The sequence below is a fragment of the Hyaloscypha bicolor genome (assembly GCF_002865645.1).
Source record: "Hyaloscypha bicolor E unplaced genomic scaffold K444scaffold_92, whole genome shotgun sequence".
NCBI classification, from domain to species: domain Eukaryota; kingdom Fungi; phylum Ascomycota; class Leotiomycetes; order Helotiales; family Hyaloscyphaceae; genus Hyaloscypha; species Hyaloscypha bicolor.
Window position 1 is genome coordinate 436,528 of NW_020194594.1, and position 20,934 is coordinate 457,461.

At 29.6% G+C, this 20,934-nt stretch overlaps 2 protein-coding genes across 2 annotated transcripts; one reads left to right on the forward strand and one right to left on the reverse strand.

Annotated features, from left to right (window-relative positions):
• Nucleotides 1-17,587: 17,587 nt before the first annotated feature.
• Nucleotides 17,588-18,268, forward strand: K444DRAFT_506715 (uncharacterized protein; the record flags this gene model as incomplete). The annotated part of the gene is made up of 3 exons (XM_024873396.1): nucleotides 17,588-17,675; nucleotides 17,775-17,926; nucleotides 17,978-18,268. Coding segments are annotated over 3 exons (531 nt in total), but the record flags the coding sequence as incomplete, so codon positions are not given.
• A 1,089-nt stretch (nucleotides 18,269-19,357) lies between these two features.
• On the reverse strand, nucleotides 19,358-20,905 carry K444DRAFT_591746 (glycoside hydrolase family 43 protein; the record flags this gene model as incomplete). The annotated part of the gene is made up of 1 exon (XM_024878205.1): nucleotides 19,358-20,905. One exon carries the CDS (start codon nucleotides 20,903-20,905, stop codon nucleotides 19,358-19,360), a length of 1,548 nt encoding a protein of 515 aa, XP_024735343.1.
• Between the last annotated feature and the right edge of the window lie 29 nt (nucleotides 20,906-20,934).

Genomic DNA, 20,934 nt, shown 5'->3' on the forward strand with positions numbered 1-20,934 from the left:
CTTTAAATATTAATTAGGAATATCTTAATAAGGGCTTATATATATATTATTATAGTTACAAGCATTTAGCCAAGAGCAGTTTTAGTATAAAAGACTAATACTTTTATTTATTCTTTTTATATAATATTTAAAGCAATGCTTTTTTCAGATTTCTAAAGAGCTATAGCTTGCCTTAATACTATGCAAATACTTAATAGCTATTATTTCTGTTATTTCAAAATGCAATATAGCTAAAATATATATATATAAGGGTATATATATTCTATACTTAATATCTATATTAAGGGGGGTTTTAGGGAGGGAAAGAATTATTACTTCTTGGCTATTATAAAGCTCTTCCTGGCATTACTATTACTCTAGCTATATGTATCTGAAATCTAGTATTAGTATCTATATAGACCCGTAGGTAGTTAGTAGCTCTAATTCGGGCTATATAGAGAGCTTTACCCTAATCTATAACCTAAATACGTCTAGCTAATATGTCCTTAACATATTATTCTGCCTTTCTAAGTACTCTCTAAGTAATAGTAACCTTATTAGGGTAAATTAGTAGCTTATTCTAGAACTATTCTAGAATATATAAGGGAATTATGCTTTGTCTAATACTACTATAGCGGGAATAAGAGCCTAGAGCATTAATTATACGGGGAGGTAGTAGAGAATTAATAGAGGTAATTTCTATTATATTAGTAATAGATTCTATAGGATTAGAAGCCGGGTTAAGAAGAGAGCCAGGCGCAGGACTTCGAGTTATGAGAGAGAATTAAGTATTAGGAGATCTAGGACGAGTTTAATTACTACTAAGGACATTCCTATTTATAATTTCTAATACTTCTAGAGGCTAGTTAGCTATAATTAAAGATTAATAGCGAGGGAATAATATGTGGCCACGAATATTATAATAAGAAGTTAATAATAATAAAAGAGAAAAAGAAGGGCCAGGGGATATAGTATAATAGTCTATATTTATTAGAGTTAGCTCTCTAGTTAGAGCAGGGCTTAGTATAGCTATAGCTAGTATTTAATTTCCCGGACCCGCTAGGGTATTACTACTATAGTAGTCTATATCTATTAAAGTTAGCTCTCTACTTAGAGCTAGGCTTAGTAAAGCTATAGCTAGCATTTGATTTCCCGGACTCGCTAGGGTATTGCCCCTATAGTTGCCTAAAGAATATGCTAGAGAATTACCGCCATAGCTACTTAATATATAGGCTAGAGAATTACTATTATAGCTACTCGGTGCATATACTAGGGAGCTATTACTACTTGGGAATATAGCTATAAAGTTAGGGCTAGCTTTATATCCTGTATTACTATAATTTCGGCGAGGTAATATGTTATAAATATTAGGAAGATCTTGATATAGAATAATAGAAAAAGAAGAAGGGATATTTAGTAATATACTCGAGGTAAAGAGTTAAGGGCCAGGAGTTAGAGACCCAGATTAGGAACTATGATATCCACTTGCCTATTCCAGAGAAGTAATATAAGGAGGTCTAACTCGTGGGCATTATTAAGAAGGGCTTAGAGACATTATCTAATTATCTCTGGAATTAGGCCAGAATTACTATGGCTTTAGAGAAGTGCCAGAGGTATTTGGAGTAGCTATAAGAGAAGCAGGAGGTGGCTATAAAGTACGAAAGTTTAGTAGAGGAATAGAAGGGCCAGGAATAACCGGGTTTTAATATCCTGTAAGAGGAATGGAACTAATAATTATAGGAGCTAGGCATGGGGCTCGGAGAATAAAAGGTCCGGGAGAACTGCCTATAACTCTGTAATTATTACTATATCTATATTACTCGGACTAGTACTAGTAATTAGTATAACTATTAGAGATAGGTATTTCGTCTAGTATATTACTTGCTAGGAAAATAGTATATTTAAAGATATGAGTGCGGCTATTACTCTTATGGCTATACCTAATAGCTATATTACTTTTTATATAAGCAAGAATTACATAAATATGCTTAACTCATATGAGAACGGGGCTTAGCTAGTAATAATCTCTAGAGATAATCTAGTTACTATATAAGAAGTAGTTAAAGAATCAGAGATTTATATAGCGGACTAGTATTATGAGAAGGACCTGAATCTTACTTAGTAATACTATTTTGGTATAGAAAACAAGAAGGCTTTATAAGTATAATTAGTATATGTATTTAATATTACTAAGTTATAGAAAACTTATAATAAATAAGTATAATAATATACGGATATTATAACTACTTAATCTAGTACTAAAGTATACTAGAGTAAGTATTAGCCTCAGAATCTATAATTCTAGTATTATAAGATAAAAATAAGCTTATAATAAGAAAATATAATAATATATAAATATTATAGAGGCTTAGTCTAGTATTAAAATATACTAGAGCAAGTATTAGCCTTAGAATCTATAATTCTAGTATTATAGGGTAAAAGTAAGCTTATAGTAAAAAGATATAATAAAGTATAAATACTATAATAGCTTAGTCTAGTACTAAAGTATACTAGAGCAAGTATTAATCTCAGAATCTATAATTCTGGTATTATAAAATAAGAGTAAACTTATAGTAAGAAGAGATAATAAAGTGCTATATAGTAAGCTTTAAGACTATAATATAATATAGTAGTAAGGAATTATATTAAGAGAAAAAGAACTTAAGTAAAAAATAGGAAGAAGATATAATATAGTTAGAGATATAAAGAAATAAAGAGTATTACTAGAGCTAGGTTATTAGGTTAATATTGTTTTTTAAAAGAAATTATAAGAGGTAAAGGCCTATTTATATATATTTAAAGTAATAATTCATAGCTATCTAATATTTAGAGAAAGTACTAGTATTATTATAAGCTTTTATAGCCAAATCTGGAAAATACCTTCTATTCTTTCTTTAATATTATAAAGAAGTAGGAAATCTTGAACTTATAAAAGGTATTATGAGAATAAAATTAGTATTAAAGTAATCTTAAGGCAAGGTAATATATATATTACTTTCCGAATAATTTATTTGCTTTAGAAATTAAGCTTTTATAATATTTAGAATTATAAAATAAAAGAAATATAAAATATACTAAAGATAAGAGCTATATATTTAAATATTAAGATTAAGATTCGAGTTAATTTAGTATTATAGGTTAATATTATAGAAGAGTAAGCCATAGTAATATTAAGCTATAATAATACTATATAAGAAGAAATATAAAGGTTCTGGGTTTAAGATATAAATATTTCTCGTAATTTAGATATAATATAAAATAAAAGAATATAGAAATTATAAAAGTAATATTTCCTATTTTAGAAATCTTACTAAAAGTAAAAATAAGAAGAATATAGTATTTAAGGAAATATAGTTCCTCTTTTTCTCATAAATATTTATTCTTATATAATAATAATTCCTATTAAATATATTATATATACTTTATTAATTACTTACTATTAAGGCAAGGGGTTTTCTGGCCTAATTAATAGTTTAGGCTATCTTAATAAGCCAGATAACTATAATATATTTCTATTTCTTCTTAGTTAGAGATATTAGATAAAAGTATTATTATTAAACTCTATTTTACTATTATATTCTTTTAAAACTAGATAAAATACACTTATCCTATTACTTTTAAGCTCCTATAATATAAGATAAAAGTAGTATTATATAGTATATTAGACCCTAAAATATTAAGCTATAGTTTCTTTACTAGTTTTAGGAAGTAGATTAATTTATTTCTTTACTTATATATAAATAACAAATAGTAAATAAGATATAAGCTTATAAATAGAAGCCTATTTTCTATATATTTCTTATTAATAACTCTATTCTCTTTATTATTCTTTAAAAGCCTAATATAAGAAAAGAAAATAATATAAGAACGGGGAAATAGCTTCTTAATATAGCTACTTAGGAACTTATAAAAAGTAATCTTTTTCTTAGTTAGAATCTTATTAAAGTTATTACTAGTATTCTTTTTATTATTATTTCCTTTATTCTTTATTTTCTTAGCTAGTACCTTAGATTTTATAGGATTTTAACTATTTCCTTCTATAATATTAGCTTGGTTCTAATTTAGGTCTTTAAATACATACTTAAAGTATATAAAAATAGCTTTACCTATAATAATAAGAGTTTTATAAGATATCTAAATAGTATCTTACTTAAAGCTCTCAAATTCCCAAAGTTATTACTTATTATTCTAGCTATTTATACTTAGTAATAGCCTCCGGATCTGCTTTAATAATATTAAAGTCTAAGTAAGTAATATAGAGCTTTTCTAAAGTAATTACTTAACTTAATACTATATAAGCTTGCCTATTTATAAATATACTCTTGCTTAGGGATACTATAACTAATTTAAGGAAAAGACCTTATACTTTATATATTATAAGAATAAATACGTTTAAAATTAGTAATTAATAATATTAATATTTAATTTTATTTATTATAAATAAAGTAGTTATATAATATAAAATAAGAATCTAGTATAAGTTTTAAGTTAGTAAGTTATTATAGGCTATATAGGTACTATAAAATTAATATTATAAGAGATATACTTCCTATAATAATTAAGGAATTAGTAAATTACTAATCTTATATATAGAATTAGTAAAACATACCTGGATATCTTTCTTTATTAGGAAAGCTACTTTTATATTTCTATTTTCTAGAAAGCCCGTAATAATATTAAGAAAGCTATTTATAATATTTTTTAATATAAGTATACTATTTATAAGAAATATAACTTTAGTACTTACTTTATAAGTAATAGTAAATAAGAAGTTTATTTCCTTTCTAAAAATTCTTATTTATAAAACTATAAGTAAATACTTATTATTTTTAAAGTCTTAAATATAAAAAATAATATTAGTATAATTAAATAATAGGCTATTAAAAGCTAATTAATTAAGCTCTTTAGCTTTATTTTTTAAAGAATATAGATATATTATTATTTATATACTAGCTATAGGATTATATTATTACTAGTACTTTATTAAGAGCTATTTTATATTATTATCTATAATTTCAAATCGAATCTTATTAAGTATATTAAAGAATTAATAATTAGTCTAGTACTAAGGTTTTTTAAGAAAAATAGGATAAAAGAAATACTATATAACTATTTTTTATACTTTTAAGTTACTAATTAGTAATAGCTAGAGAAGATCTCTAAATATAATAAAATATAATTCTCTAAATAGCTTAGAGCTTCTTTTAAGCTTTATAAAAACTATAGATATATAATTAAGTAATAGTTTATTTATTATAGAAATCTTATTAAATATTAAAACTTTAATTTACTTTAATACCTTTCTTTTTCTTTTATTATATTATAATAAACCATAGTAATATTACCTAGTATCTAAAAAAATAAAAAGAGAGAAATAAATTATATTACTATTAATATTACGTATAGTAATACTAGTTAAAATAAGTAAAAAGCACTTATTATAAGAAAAGTTATACTAGTACTAAATTACTTTAAAAAGATATAATTTTCCTGTTTTTTCTGGCTCTATAATAAAGAAATACTTCTTATTATTAAGAGAAGCCAAGATATTCTATATAATAGTTATATAGGTTTAGTATTACTTTCTAGCTAAAGTTATAGCTACTATATTTATAAGGCTAGGAACTATTATTATATTTAGTTAAGCTAATTATTATAATACCAAGTCCTAAAAATTAATTAGTAAAGCCTCTATAATTTATTATATTATTTTAAGGTATTTATTACTAATTACTAATTAATTACTAAGTTCTTATTTATTATATTTCTATAGTAAGACTTAAAAGAAAATAGGATTAAGTATAAAGAAATACTCCCGATAGGTCTTTATAGCTCTAAAGATCTCCTTATTAGAATACTAGGAATAAAAATAAAGTAAGTAATATAAGAAGAAGCTCTTACTATTATATAGTTATTAATATAGGATACGAATTAGCTTAGTCTTATTTCTCTAGTAAATCTAGTAGCCTTATATATCTTAGAAACCTAATTAAGGGCTGCCCCGATTTATAATTCTCTTTTTAGTAACTTAATAATATTAAAAATACCTAAAATATATTAAATTCTTATAGGCTTCTAGATAGCTAAAGTATTTTTCTAAGATATTAGGAAAATACAAGTTATCTAAATCTTATATAACTTAATATATAGGTCTTATTATTAAATTTCATATACTTGGAAATACTATTAGTAAGAAAATTAATAATATTATATACTATATTATATCTAAGTTAAGACTTATAATAATTTACTTTATAAATCCTATATAGTAAGTAAGAATATGGGAATTCATATATATATATTTATCCGGATTTACTAGTAATAAATTAGGTTCTATTTTAGTAATATATTTTATTATATATATTATAAGATAAGTATTAGTAATATATTATATATTAAGATAACTCTCTTATAAAAGCAGGAGTTCTATATTATATAATAATATATAAATATCCTATTTAGTTTACTTATAAGTATATCTCTTATTACCTTAGTAATAATTAGTATATTTAGTAATATTATAAGAAAAGCCCTTCTTATACTTACTATTTTAGCTAGCTCTAGGTTTATTATAGATATGTGTCTTATATTTATAAACTTAGTATTATATTATAAGATAATAAAGCTCGGGCTTAATATTAGGATCTGAAATATTTGCTTTAATAAACTTCTTTTTAATTATTTACGGAATTGTTTTAGAAATCCATAGTATTATATATAAATATATTACTTCCTATAATTAGAACTCTATTCTTATAATTATCTCTTTTAAATTACCGAATTATATTACTAGTATTTTCTAAAACTTAGTCTTTAGGTAATATATTCTCTTATAATAGAGGCATACTATTTCCTAAGGAAAATTAGAAAGTATTTATTATTATTAGTAAGGGAGCTAATTAATAAACTCTGGCTATCTAGTTATTATTATTAGTATAAAGGTTTTTAAAAATATAAAGCAAGCGGGTATATTATAGGGTAATACTATAAGTACTTTTATATTATACTATTTACTATAGTATATATATAGGGAAAGAAGAACTAACTTATCTCTTATTAAATATTAAGGTAATAAAAAGCAAAGGGAGCCTAAATACTTATAATATAGTATTAATTATAGCTTCTTTCTCGTAATAGTATTTTTTACTAGTATATATAAATTCAGGAATAATATTTATAATTATCTTATTAATAATATTTCGGGCTTTATACTAGCTTTATTAAAGAAGCTCGAATTATAGGAGGCAATTATTAATAGCTTAATAAGTTTTATTATTAATTATTTAATTATTATTTTACTAAATATATTAAGCCTCTATTTCTTAATATATAAATCTAGGCTAGTAATAATCTTAATAAAATACTAGATTAATAAAGTTAAGTTTTATTACTATATTTATAAATTAAGTAAACTTTTAATACCTATTTTCCCCTACTAAATACTTAATTCATTAGCCCTATTTATAAAAATATAAATAAGGGAAAAAAAGAACTTCTATATCTGAATTTATATAGAAAAGCTTAAGAAGGTTTCTAGCCCTATAAGAACCGGTTACTTATTTAAGAGTAATATAATTAAATCTAAAATCTTTATTACGAGTTTATAAATTATATCTTATTAGATCTATTATAAAGTCTAGTCTATTTTATAAATAGCGCTTCTCCTAATATTCCTAGATTAATTAAAGAAATAGGAGCGGGTCTATTACTTAAATATTTATATAAATATTATTTTATTAAAAGACTAAGTTATACTTTATAAGCTAGTATTAGTATTATTTAAGCTTAATAAGATTATAGTCCTAGTTATAGTAATTATATCTAGATATTTCTAGCTATATTCCCAAAATACTAGAGTAAAGTATAATTACTTTAGGATTCTGAGTTTTATAGGCCATATATCTAGTTAAGATATAATAATTAAAAGATATAGCCCTAAGATTATAGCCAGAAATATGGCCGAGATTATTATTAAGTTAAAATAGAGAGAGAAACTTTATTAAACGGGGTTCTAAACTTATAATATATATTAGGTATAGGCTAATATTTACTAGATTCCTTAGTTCCTTTATATATTTAGTATAAAATATAATAAATAAATCTAGAATATAAATCCCAAATACTCGAGTAATACTATAAATATAGCCCTAAATTAAATTCTATTATTTCTAATAATATAATAAGAGAAGTATACTATATTTAATATAAGGCTTATTAGGAAATTTCCGGTTCTAGTATATCTTAAAGCTCTAAAGCTTTTATAGAAAGCCTAGTTACTTTTCTATAAGTATTTATATAAGGAAATTTCTTTTATTTAGATAATAATAATAATTAAAATAAAAATTCAAATTATTAAAGTAATTAGATAAATTATAGTAATAGTTTTACTAGTAATAAGTAAGGGCAGGAATATTAACCTTAATTATAGTTCTATTAATTATATAATAAGAAGCTAGAGAGTTAGAATTTATAATATTATTAACTTGCTTATTAATAGCCCATATACTAAATAAAGTTAGATTCTCTTAGACTAAGAATATTAAGAATTAGTAAGAAAAATAGAAATACTATTCCTGGTTTTTAGTAATAATATTATAGCTATAAAATTATATAGGTAATATATTTATTTGAGTTATTAATATTATAAGAAGTAATCTATAATAAGAAAGGCCTATAATATTAATACTATAATAATTAAAAAAAAATTATATATAATATAATAATAGAATAGATTAATAAAAATAATACTAAGAAACCTAAGTAAAATAGGAAAAAAAATTAGTAAGTATATAAAGAAAGCCTAAATAGAGATTAAATAAATATAGAGAGAAAGAAAAAAGTAATAAAAGAAAGTCTAGCTCTATATTAGCTTTTATAGCCTTATTATTAAGATACCCTAAAGTAAATTACCTAGTATTTAAAATAAAATATTATAAAAAAAAGAAAATATAAGGAAAATATAAGTAGTAATTAGCTAAAGTATAAAATTAATAAGGAAACTAATTTATAAAAATATAATATTTATAAATATTTCTTATTATTTCTATTATTAGAGATATAAACTATATCTTACTTAGTATTATTTATAGCCCTAGTATTAAGGAATTAAAGAATAGCCGCCTTAGTAATACGTTTACGGGTTTATTTTAGTCTTCTAGCTAGTAAGTAATTAAACTTTATATAGTACTTTCCTTTAGTTAATTTAGATAAAGAGACTATTTCTCAAGAAAATTACGAGAAAGAAAGATCCTTAATATCTAAAAAGTTATCTAGTTAGTAAGTTAGTACTAGTAATATTAAAAGTTTTTCTATAATTAATATACTAGTTATAGGAATTATAAATACTAATATTCTAGTATATAGGATTACTAGAAAAAAGCTAGGAACCTATAATACTTATAAAAAGAATATAAGTATTAATATAGTAAAAAGTAAACTTTATATAAAATATATTATTACTAGTTATTATTACTACTATAAAAAGTATTAAGAGGCAAATAGTTATTACTAAGATTACTTATATTATAAAAGGGAGCCAAATTAAGGTTAGACTAGGCCAGGATACTATATAGAAAGGGGCCTAGCTAGTATTAGAAATAATAATATAATTAATAATACTTCTAGTATTTAAAATTAATTATTTTATAATATAACTAATATACTAAAAAATAGAATTAGGTTATTAGGGCTTTATTTTTCGGCTTTATATTATAGTATTAAGTATTATTCCCGGCTAGATATTATAATTCAGATATTATATCCTTAATATAATTAGTAGAATTAAAGGAAATATATATTAGCTTAATATAGGAGTTATTTTCTATTAGGCTAAAAAAGAATATATATTTTCCTTTAATAAAGAAGTAACTATTAGACCGGGTTTTCTAAGAGCCCAAGATTACCTTAAATAAATTATTAATTACTAGAATAAAATAAGTTTACTTATTTATATATATTATAGTTATCTTAACTAATTTATAGAAAGCCAGATTTATAATAAGATCTAAATAATATCCAGATATGCAAATTTCAAATTTATAGCTCTTAATTCCGATATTTTTATTAATAAGGAAAATATTTAGAAGCTTAGTAGTACCTATAATTCTTAACTAGTAAACTAGAAGCTTAGATAAGAGATATTTAATAGTATAATTATATATAAACTAGTAATAAAAAATCCGTTAATTACTTTACTATAATTAAAGTATTAGAGTATTACTTATAAGAGGCTAGTTAATATAATTATTATTTAATAGTAATTAGACTAAACTAAATATAATATAAGATTTACTAGATATTATATAGTTTCTAAAAAAGAAAATTTATATATAATATTACTTTCTAGTCTATTTACTAAGGTTCTTCTTAAGAAACATATATATAGTATTAATTAAGGCAAAATACTTAATTAGTTTCATATAAAATATACTTATAATAAGCGAGAACCATAATATTATAATAAAAATAAAAGTATTATTAATTATTAGGGAAAAAAAAATATAAATTTACTAAAAAATATTAAAAGATTAAAATATATAGTAAATATAAAGAATACTAGGAAATAATATAATTATTATAGCTTTACTAATAGTAAATAGAGAAATAGTTAAGGTTACTAAGCTTATTAAGTAAGAAAATATTATATAGTAATATATATATATATATCTTTTTATTAACTAGCTTACTATATAAATATTATTAGATTTCTTTATCTAAAATATAAATATATTTTTTACTAAGAATAAAATAATACATATTTATAAAAGGAAATTAGTAGCTGTAAAAAAAGTAAAGAAACTAGGACCTTATAATAAAGCTAATATAAACTACTTTAAGTATTTAATTAGAAAATTTAGTAATATTATATTAATAATAATTATAAGTAATTATATATTAGAAATAATTAGAAAAAAAAATAGATATATTACCCGGAATTATATTTTATATAAACTACTATAATTCTTATACTAAATAATTTAATAGAAGCTAAGTAAATACTATAAGTAAATACTATAGGAACTTACTTTAAGCTATAGTATAAAAATATAATAGTATATTTCCCAGAATTATATTTCTATAAAGAAATATAAGTAAGATAGTTTAAATACTTACTTAAGGCTAGAAAAATAAGGTAAAAAAAATATTATAAAAGAATTATTAAGCCAAGTTTTGTATAAAATAATATAATTTAATAAAAAGTAAAGAAAGATATTAAGTTCCTAAATAGCTTATTATAATTAAGGGCTTAGGAAGATCCGGATAAGGAGCCGGAATTATAAAAGCAGTTATTATATTATATAGTAAGAATATAATAAGAAATATAATTTAGTAAGAAATATAGACTAAAATTAAATAGCTAAGTATCTTATTATAGCTAGATATTTAGAAGAGTCCGAATAAATTACTAAAATATATAGGGACAGGAATTATATTATATAATAAGAATATAATAAGGAAATATAATTATAATACCGGAATTCTAATATATAAGTTATATATATTTAGTATTAAATTAAAATATTTCCTAATATAAAAGAAATACAGGAATTAAAAATATAAGTATTTGGAAGTTAAAACACGTAATATAAAGTAATTAGAATAAATATAAGTTATACCTAACTACCTAAAATACTATAGCTAACTATAATATAATATTAAGTAGTATTTCTTTTCTAGGAAAAGGTATTAAGAAATAAAGTTAGTAAGGAATAAAAGAACTATAATTAGGAGATAGCCTATAAAGTAATATTAGAAAAGCGGCTAACTTATAAGAAATATACTAGAAATAAAAATCTAATTCTTAATAAGTATATTATAAGAACTTGAGAATATAAATTAAGGGAAAAAAGAAATTAAATTAATAATAATAAATTAGAAGAGGCTAGATTATAATACTTAAAGAAAAAAGAAAATAAGAAAAAAATATTAAATTTAATTAGAACCAAAAATAAGGGAATTAGTTTAGTAAAAGTAAATATATTAGGGAGATAGGAATTATTATAGGCTATAAGCTATAGGGTAATACCTTCTATAATTTTAGCTCGCGAGCCTTATAAAATAGGTTAAGATATAAACTTATAAAGTTTTAAAGAAAATATTAAATAAAATAAGTTATTACTTTTTATTATTTAAATTATAATATAATTTAGTAAATTCAAGTTATTATTATTCTTTCTCTTAATATTATTAGGTAATAAAAAACAGCTTATATAATAATACTAATAGCCCTAGCACGTGCCTTAAGCTTATTTCCAGGATAATATCTATAATTAATAGCTATAGTAAAAAGTTATTAGTTATATTTTCCTAAAAATATATACTAAAGTAAAGTATAAAACACATTTCTTTAAAACTTAGTTACTATTAATATTAAGTAAGGTATTATAACCTTTCATAAGCTTCTAATTATTTCATAATACTCTTATATAACCCGAATAGCTATTACTAGTTATTAGGTAAAGTTATAGGAGCATATCTTTAGAATTATTCTTGTTTTTAATCTTATTTACTAGAACCTAAAGCCTTTAAGTATTATAGTACTTTAGTAAATATACTAGATTATATATAGCTTATTATAAAATATAATAAAATAATAATAAAGTATTAACTATTACTTATAATAATATATAATTAATCTAATTATATTAAGGTTATAAATAGCCCTTTATAATACCTTAATATCTAGATTAGTTATATTATAATTCTTTAATTACTTGGTTTGGGAGAATTTAATCTTAAATATTTCTATATATAAGGAAAAGTATAATAAGAGCCAGATTAGTTAATACTTAATTATATAAGAAAGCTATATTCTTATTAATTTTATAATAATCTCTCTATAAGGGAATATTAATATTATAAGCTAATTATAATAATATAATTAAAATAGGGAAAACTAATTTTATTCTAAATAGAATTATTTTCATATTTATAATTAAATAATATATCTAATTTTATTTATATTATATATATAATAAAATCCCTAATAATAATAATTTTTACTAGATACTAGGAAATAGTTATAATTAATATAATAAGCTAGAATATAATATACTTTCTTTTCCCTAATATAACCTTTTATAAATAAAAATACTATATTTTAAAAAGCTAAAGTAAGAAGCTTAATCCTTAATAAAACACATATACTAAATAGGAATAAGAAATAGTTATAGAGCCATATTATAGATATTTAATTACTAGTTAGCCTATATTAATTATATAGCGAGAATACCGGAGCCCGGGGAATTTATTAATATAAAGAATTAGGCTTAATACTACGAGAGTTATAGAAGGCATACTATTATTAGTATTTAAATACTATTTCTTTTACGTAATTTAGTAGTCTAAATTTCAACTTACTAGCTATATTAGATATCCGCAAAATAGGCCGTATTATTATATTATTACGAGAGACTTTAAGTCTAGTATCTTAAAGTATATATATATATATATCTAGTAAGAGAATAATAGAAATCTTTTAGAAAGCTATTAATTAATTTTTGGGTATTAATTTCACACTTTATAAACTAATTAAGTAGTTATACTTTCTCAGAACTTAATTATTATTTCAAATATATTATTCTAGATATAACTAATATTTGCTAGTTACTATTTAATATCTACTTTCATAATTAATTATCTCTACTCTAGTATATAATAAAACAAATCCGTATAAATCCTTTACCTAGATAGGTTTTCCTTAATAATTAGATTAAGTTATAGTTTACTAAATAGCTATAATATAGATTAATATAAGAAATAAGAAATAAGAAAATATACTTTAGTATATTCTAATAATATTATAAGACTAAAGAAAGAATTATTACTCGTATAAGACTAATAAGAGGCTTAATATCCCCTTTTATAGCTAGTATAATATAAGTTAGTCTTATATTTTATTTATATTTAGTATTTATACTTTTTATAGTAATAGCTAAAATATAATTTAAAATATCTTATTTATATTAATATTCTTTATATTTTTAAATAGTAAAAAATATAAATTAATAATATTCTACTTATATTAGATTTTCTTTATTTCTTATTAATATAAGATTATTATTAATAAGTTTAATACTTTATATAATACTATAATATAAAAAGAAAAGAATTTAGTTTACTAAAATAATATTAAAAAGTACTTATAGAATTTATTTTATAGGGCTTTATTATAGGGCTTTATTTACTATAGAATTAATTTTACAGGAAAGGGAAATTAAATATTAATTCACTTAGTAAACAAGAAATTATACGCTATAGCATTAATATTACAGGGATATAGTGCTATAGTATGGAAGCTATAAGCGCGGAGAATAAAGCTATTCGCAAGGCTTGGCAAAAGGCATATCCTAGGCAAGAGTAATAAATATGCGTCATACTCAAGAAGGCAAGTATGCACGCAGGGCCGCGAGATAGTACATAAGAAATAAGGCATAAGAAAAACTTACAAAATCGACGATTTTTCAGCGTGGGAGGCCAGGAGGGATCCAAACAGTTCTCTCTTTGCATTAGCACCCGTTCTAGGGTCTGCCCAGAGAGGGTGCTTATGTATCTAAAAGAGAGTCGAGATCAAAAATTACTGCTTTGAGCGTACACCCATGTTTTAGGAATGCGAAGCGAGCAGAACAGGGGGGGGGGGGTACAGGGATTGGCAGGGGCACACTCCTTTTGTATCTATCCCGATGCCTCGTGAAGAGTTCTGCTTGGATTTACTGCTTTCGAATAAGGGTCCCGCTAAGCGAGCCAGGTTTCCCCAGATCGGTTTTCCCCAGATTCCCCAGATTTGATTATCAATCACCATAATGATAATAGGCGGGACACGAGGAAGGCGCATCAGAAAATTACGGACGGTAGCTGGTATGTCAAGGATCGGGACTCAGGAAGCCAGAATCCAGGGTATCTACACTTATCCAGTCCAAATCACCCTCCAACAGGATGACTTTAACGACGAATGTGACGGTTTGCTGGTCTGCCCCTGAAATGCGACGTCACATGCAACAACACTGGTGTGTGAACACAATAAAGGAGACTTGCTATCCGATTTCTTCCGAAGGCTCTGCAATAGTAATAAGAATAAGGAAAGAATAAGGGGCGAAGTCCGGCCTGACACAGGGTGGTTGCATCTCGTGACGTCTCCAGGGGCAGTAGGGGCAGTCGGTGCAGTGATCTCACGCAATAGCCCTCTAATAGCTATGAGTTCTATGCTCACTGCATCGTATAAAAGTACTAAGATCCGCGACAACTCTTCCCTGGTAAAGGGATATGAACATTCAGTACCAGCCTTTCCAAGGGTTAGAAAATAAACTGGAAGGCGGACAACATGTCTTAACGCGTACGGTTGCAAACTGATATTGGCTTCGTGCCCTACAGGGAATATTTGTTTTTTATGCTGTACAATCAACGATTTCTAAATTTTATGCAACCGTAATTAGTCAAACGCGCCACAGCACATTAGATGCCCGAACCTCATTACCTAACATCGGCTGTTCTATTTGCTCTCTCTCTTGATGACTGCCCCGCTCGGGGTGCTGAGGATTGAGATATTTGCAAATCAATCAAGTTATCAGTCTCACACGAGAGTTTTGCGGTAGGTTGGTCAAGATGATCTTCTGCGGTTTGTCACAGAATCCCGGGCACGGTTCCCCTCCCCTCCACCTCCCCTCCTTTTTTTCCGCCAAAAAAGTTTGGCGAGCCCGGCGGTCGGATGCTGGCCGAGTCGGCTATTCCCATAATGAAACCCAACACAGCGGCCCGTGGGAAATTCCCGCGCCCCCAACAAGCCTTGAAAATCACCGAGAGCACGACTGCTGCTTTTCTCATGTGGTAGCTTATTCGCAGTATCGACGGCGGCGCCTCTTACTGTACCCATACCGCAGTCATTGCTAAAGTGGTTCATGAGGAGTAGGACACAGGGTGGATGTTGAATATAACCTAATGACCTATCCTATATACCCTACTAATTTCGCCGGTAGCCGTATCATATATCAATGGCCGGTTCTGTCTGGGGCGGGAGCTTGACTAGGGCTGCTTTTGTCATTGAATGGGAGAAGATCTTTCAGCACGCTCGGCACTCGACTGCTTCTCGGGTTCATGCTGCTGGCTTGACTCCGCCATCACAGGGGGTCGTGACAAACAGACTGTTTGGCCAATAATTTACCCCACACTCCCCCGGGCTGTTTGGCGAGGGCTCAGTTCACAAATACCATTCATCGGCAAGATTCCGGTATCTGGCAACCCGCCGCGGATCCCTGTGCCGACACCAGGTTCTAGGGCGCCCACTGGCCTTGAAGAATGGAAGGAGTGGTGATGGATCGGGGATTCCGCTGACGAATGTCACTGAAAAGCAGTTGGCTCGATTGATTCGCAAAAGCCACACCAATCAAAGTCCTAATTGAAGCCCCGCTTGAACCCGTTTCAAGCGCAGAACGCGCCTTCACATCCTCAAGTTTTCGCCCTGTTTTTAGAACACATCTACGGAATAAATGTTCCCTATTGGCGCTTTGGCATTATGGTATTTTTAAATGAGATTGTAGACGGGAAAGTCGTGTTGTAAAAAAAAGGTTGTTCATTCAGGTAATTCTGTTTCAATCAAGATTAAATCATTCTGCTAACAATTGCCACTCAAATTATTTTCGTCTCAATCTAACGCTAGGTGAGCAAGAGACAAAATGGATCAAGCAACGCCCCTTTCGGCCGGGGGACGACTCTAACTCTACTTTGTATGAAGTAGACGCCAGCATTTTACGGCCCAATTATATCCCCTAATTCAGTCTTCTGCTTGGTAAGGCGCTAATAACAAAGTTTGCGGGTAAACGGGTTCCACAAGGACTGATCATTGCACGAACCCTTTTACAGTACCCCCCCCCCTGTTCATATGTTAGCTCGTGTCAATCGCCAGGGATTTTTGAGCAAATCAGACATCTCGAAAAGTACATATTGACAATCTGATTGGATGCCACACGAGTGGCAAACTAACATATGAACAGGGGGGGGGGGGGGGGTACTGTACGATCAAAAGTCGCTCCCACCCCCGTGGTCGCGGATCACGCATGAAACAAAGCGCATTTAGCGAGTGGCTTCGCCCACGCGAGTCAAGTGGGCAGCGGGGCAGAAAAACGGCAAACCCCAAGTGGTAGATTACCTCGGATAGAATGATTGTTTCTTTTTCCTGCCCCTAAATTTCACTTGTTGGTGTGGTAGTGAAAGAGTGAGCGTGGGAAGCCTGCATTTAAATAACTTCACAGCCCATGGCTTTCACAGACCGACCTTGCTGACCTCGTAAATGTCCACAATTCGGTCTTGAAACTTGCAATTATTTCATAACTTTGTTCGGGTATCTTACATTCTCGCCAATCATGAATCAACAAGCTCCTCCTGATGGAAACACCACCACCGGACCAAAGGCGCTAGCCATTATCTCAATTGTTTTTGCTATGGCCATCATGTTTTACTCTCTGAGGATATATACACGGTTGCGACCGGCAAATAAGTTGGACATTTCAGACTACTTTATCTCCGGAGCCGTTGTAAGTCGTAACATGGGCACAATGGAAAATAAACTACAGGCTAACTGCTCAAAAAGGTTGCAGAAATCATCGTTTTCTCTGCAATGGTAGCAGCAGTTACCAAAGGGTTCGGACGTCACAACTACTACTTGACCGCAAAAGACAAAGTCAACATCTTTCGTTGCCTCTTCTGTATTGAAGTCCTGGGACTCTGGGTGTTATCACTCGCAAGAATCTCAGTAGCGTGTATGCTCTTGCGATTGGATAAGGCTATGTTTACTTCATGGAAAGTAATCCTATGGGTTGCAATTGTTTTTCAGTTGGGAGCAGCGTTTGGGTCAAATATCTGTCAATTCATCCGGTGTCGTCCATTGCATGCCATGTGGGATGTTGTCCCCCACGCCAGGTGCTGGGATCCAATTGAGTCATGGATATATGGTTATGTCTTTGCTGGTAAGAGAACTCGATACACTCGTTCATGGATATACACTAAGAAGTTAACAGGAATTAGCATAGGCAGCGATCTGACCTTTGCTATTATGCCGATGTTCTTCGTCTGGAAGTTGAATCGACCGTTGCTTGAGCGGATCCTCATAACTGTTTTGATGGCACTTGGTCTTTTTGCAACTGGTGCCGCAGTACTCAAACTCTACTACTTGCGGGCGTATAATTTGACTATCAACGATTCCTTAAGGATAATGGTGGTTCTTTTCATATGGTGTCGGATTGAGGAGTTCGTTCTCATAGCATCTGCTTGCGCTCCCTTTTTGAAGTCCCCGGTTGAGCAGATTTTGAATCGATTCGGCGTTCCAATGTTCAAAAACAAGACCAGGGAGTTGAACTCACTTCATTCCACGAACAACAACAACAACTCGAACCAGCGCCGTTGGTATGGTTTCAAAAAACGTGGAGCACCAGCGAAAGTGGAAGGCAGTGATGGAGAAGCAAATTTGTACGGTGTCGTTGGAGAAGAAGTCGCTCTTGAGGAATTGCGGCATATCTGAGAGTACCAAACCCTTGAGCAAGAGACACCAATGAATTCATTCGGTGGTCCTTGAATAGGTAGTTTCTACAGGGTTCACATGAGGTGCAATTGGCACTGGAAGACGAGCGATTCTCAACCACTCATTTGACTCAATGGATTTTTACGGGCTTCGACTATGTATGGACTATCTTTGAAATATTTAATGAAGCGAAGCATTTCTGTACCCCGAGCTCCCTGCCCACGATCATGCACCAATTCTATAACTATTCAAACCCTTCGTGCGGCAGTCAAACCTCTGGTGGTTAAGAGACTCTGGGGCACTAACCTCGTAAGGGCATGTCAGCTTGCACAATCAAGGCAGCCTGGGGAACAGTGCCATTCAAAATGTTATATTCTCTTCTCCTGTGGGCAAATTTAAGCTTCCCAAAGTTCGAGAGACATTGGAATTCGATTGAGAGCCTATATTTATACTTTCTGAAGTTTATTTAATCATTTTTAATATAGCTTACTCTTTGCAGCAACACTAGGTTTAGCGTTAGTCATGAGGCGCTATCGCCTTATATATAGCTTAAGTAACCATTTATAGGAATAGGAGCTAAGCTTAGTATCTGTGACCGTGGTTGTGCCTTCCTTAGCGAGCTACACTAGCTGTACTTATCACTCCTCGCACACCATCAATTGATCAACATCATATCCTCCGATTACCTGTGACGGAACCAGTTACTAGCACGTGACCACTAATGTCGCACATATAAGTGTGAATACGGAATGAAGCCACACTTCATTCTTCTGCTTATTGGCTACAACTATTGTAAGTCTCTCCAAAGCTATTCCATGGAGCATGGCTACAACACGAAATGTTTTCGCGAGTGCTTTCAATTTTTCTTTATCATTGAGGAGTTGGCGCAAGCGCTGCCCACTCCTTGACACCTACTCCCCCGTACTGACCACCCGAGCCCGAAGCCGTCAGTACTGCCCTCAACGAAGTAGTCGATACCGTCTGAAAGCAGACTTCTTTCGGGGAATCAGTGACAGTAACTGGATAACCTCCAGAACTCGTCACCGAAACCGCTGTCCATAACCCCACAGATGTGAGATACTCCATCTTCCATGACGCTGGCGGTGGTACCCCGATGTTAGATCCCGCGGGTTGATCTGCAAATAACGCCATGGTTGCACCATTCAACTGCACCGTTGTGTTCCATTTATACGTTAACGTACTTGTCTGCGGCGATTCCTCTGCGGCGTAAGAACACCAATAGTCAGGTGGCAGTGGATTCGCTTCAACACGCCCATCGTTGATAGCCTTGATCCAATACTGGATTGGGGTGGTATTGGTAGACGATGGCATGGCACGTGGAGCGATATTACGAGTTGGCGTGTGAGCCGGTGCCGGACGATGAGTTTGCTTCACCTTCAGAATTGAAGGTGGAGAGGTTGTATCATCCCATTGGAGCTTATCGAAGGCAATGCTGCGCCGGAAATGAGTACCACCTACGGCATCGCGCGTATGGTATGTGATGAACCATTCACCGCAGAGCTGGTATACACCAGGGTGTGAGGTCGTAGATGAGACTATATCAAGAACGATGCCGCGGAAGGTCCACGGACCTAAGGGGCTTGATGCGGTCCCATATGCTATACAGGCGTGATAACTGGTCGGGGTACATGGCGAGCTTGCTCCAGCGTTGTTGGCCGCATACAACAAGTAGTACGTAGTACCTCGTCTCATGAGCCACGGAGCCTCGAAATAACCCGTGAGAGAGGTGACCGTGGTGACCGAGCCTTGGATTGTAACCATGTCTGACGCTAACTCATAGCCCCTGAGCTGGCCAAATGTTCCGAAATAAATAAACACCCGGCCATCGGTATCGACCAAAACTGTTGGATCAATGTTCTGGATGGTATCACCTGGGAGTGGCACGCTTTGTGATATGATCGGACCGGAAGAATGAGCATCAGTAAAGGGCCCAAGTACATTGCTTGAAACTGCTACCCCGATGGCAAAAGGATCCGAAGTCGTGCTGTTGGCCTGAGTGACGGGAGCATACAAGTAGAATTTTCCGTTCGCACCCTGGACGATTTGACCTGCGTAAGCTGTACCCGTTTTTGCCCAAGAGAATAACTTATGAGGCCGTGCTACATCTCGATGAAGTGTCCAACTACCTCCACTGGGATCCGGGCTTTGGGCCTCGAAAATCTGCCATTCATTCATGATGAAGTTATTTTCAGTAGCTCCCGCCTTGTCCCGACCAAATAGAATGTAGACGGTTTCATTGATTACAAGCGGTGCAGGGTCCGCTGAGTAGATAGATCCGTCGGCCAGAATTGGGTTTCCCTTTGATGTGAAAGTTGTGGTGTGGTGGCGCAGTTGTGAGGATGCGACAGCAAAAGATCCGACTACGAGCGACAAGGCAAGTGCGACGTAGGGTGCCATAATGACAAGTGATTGGAAAGGCGAACAGA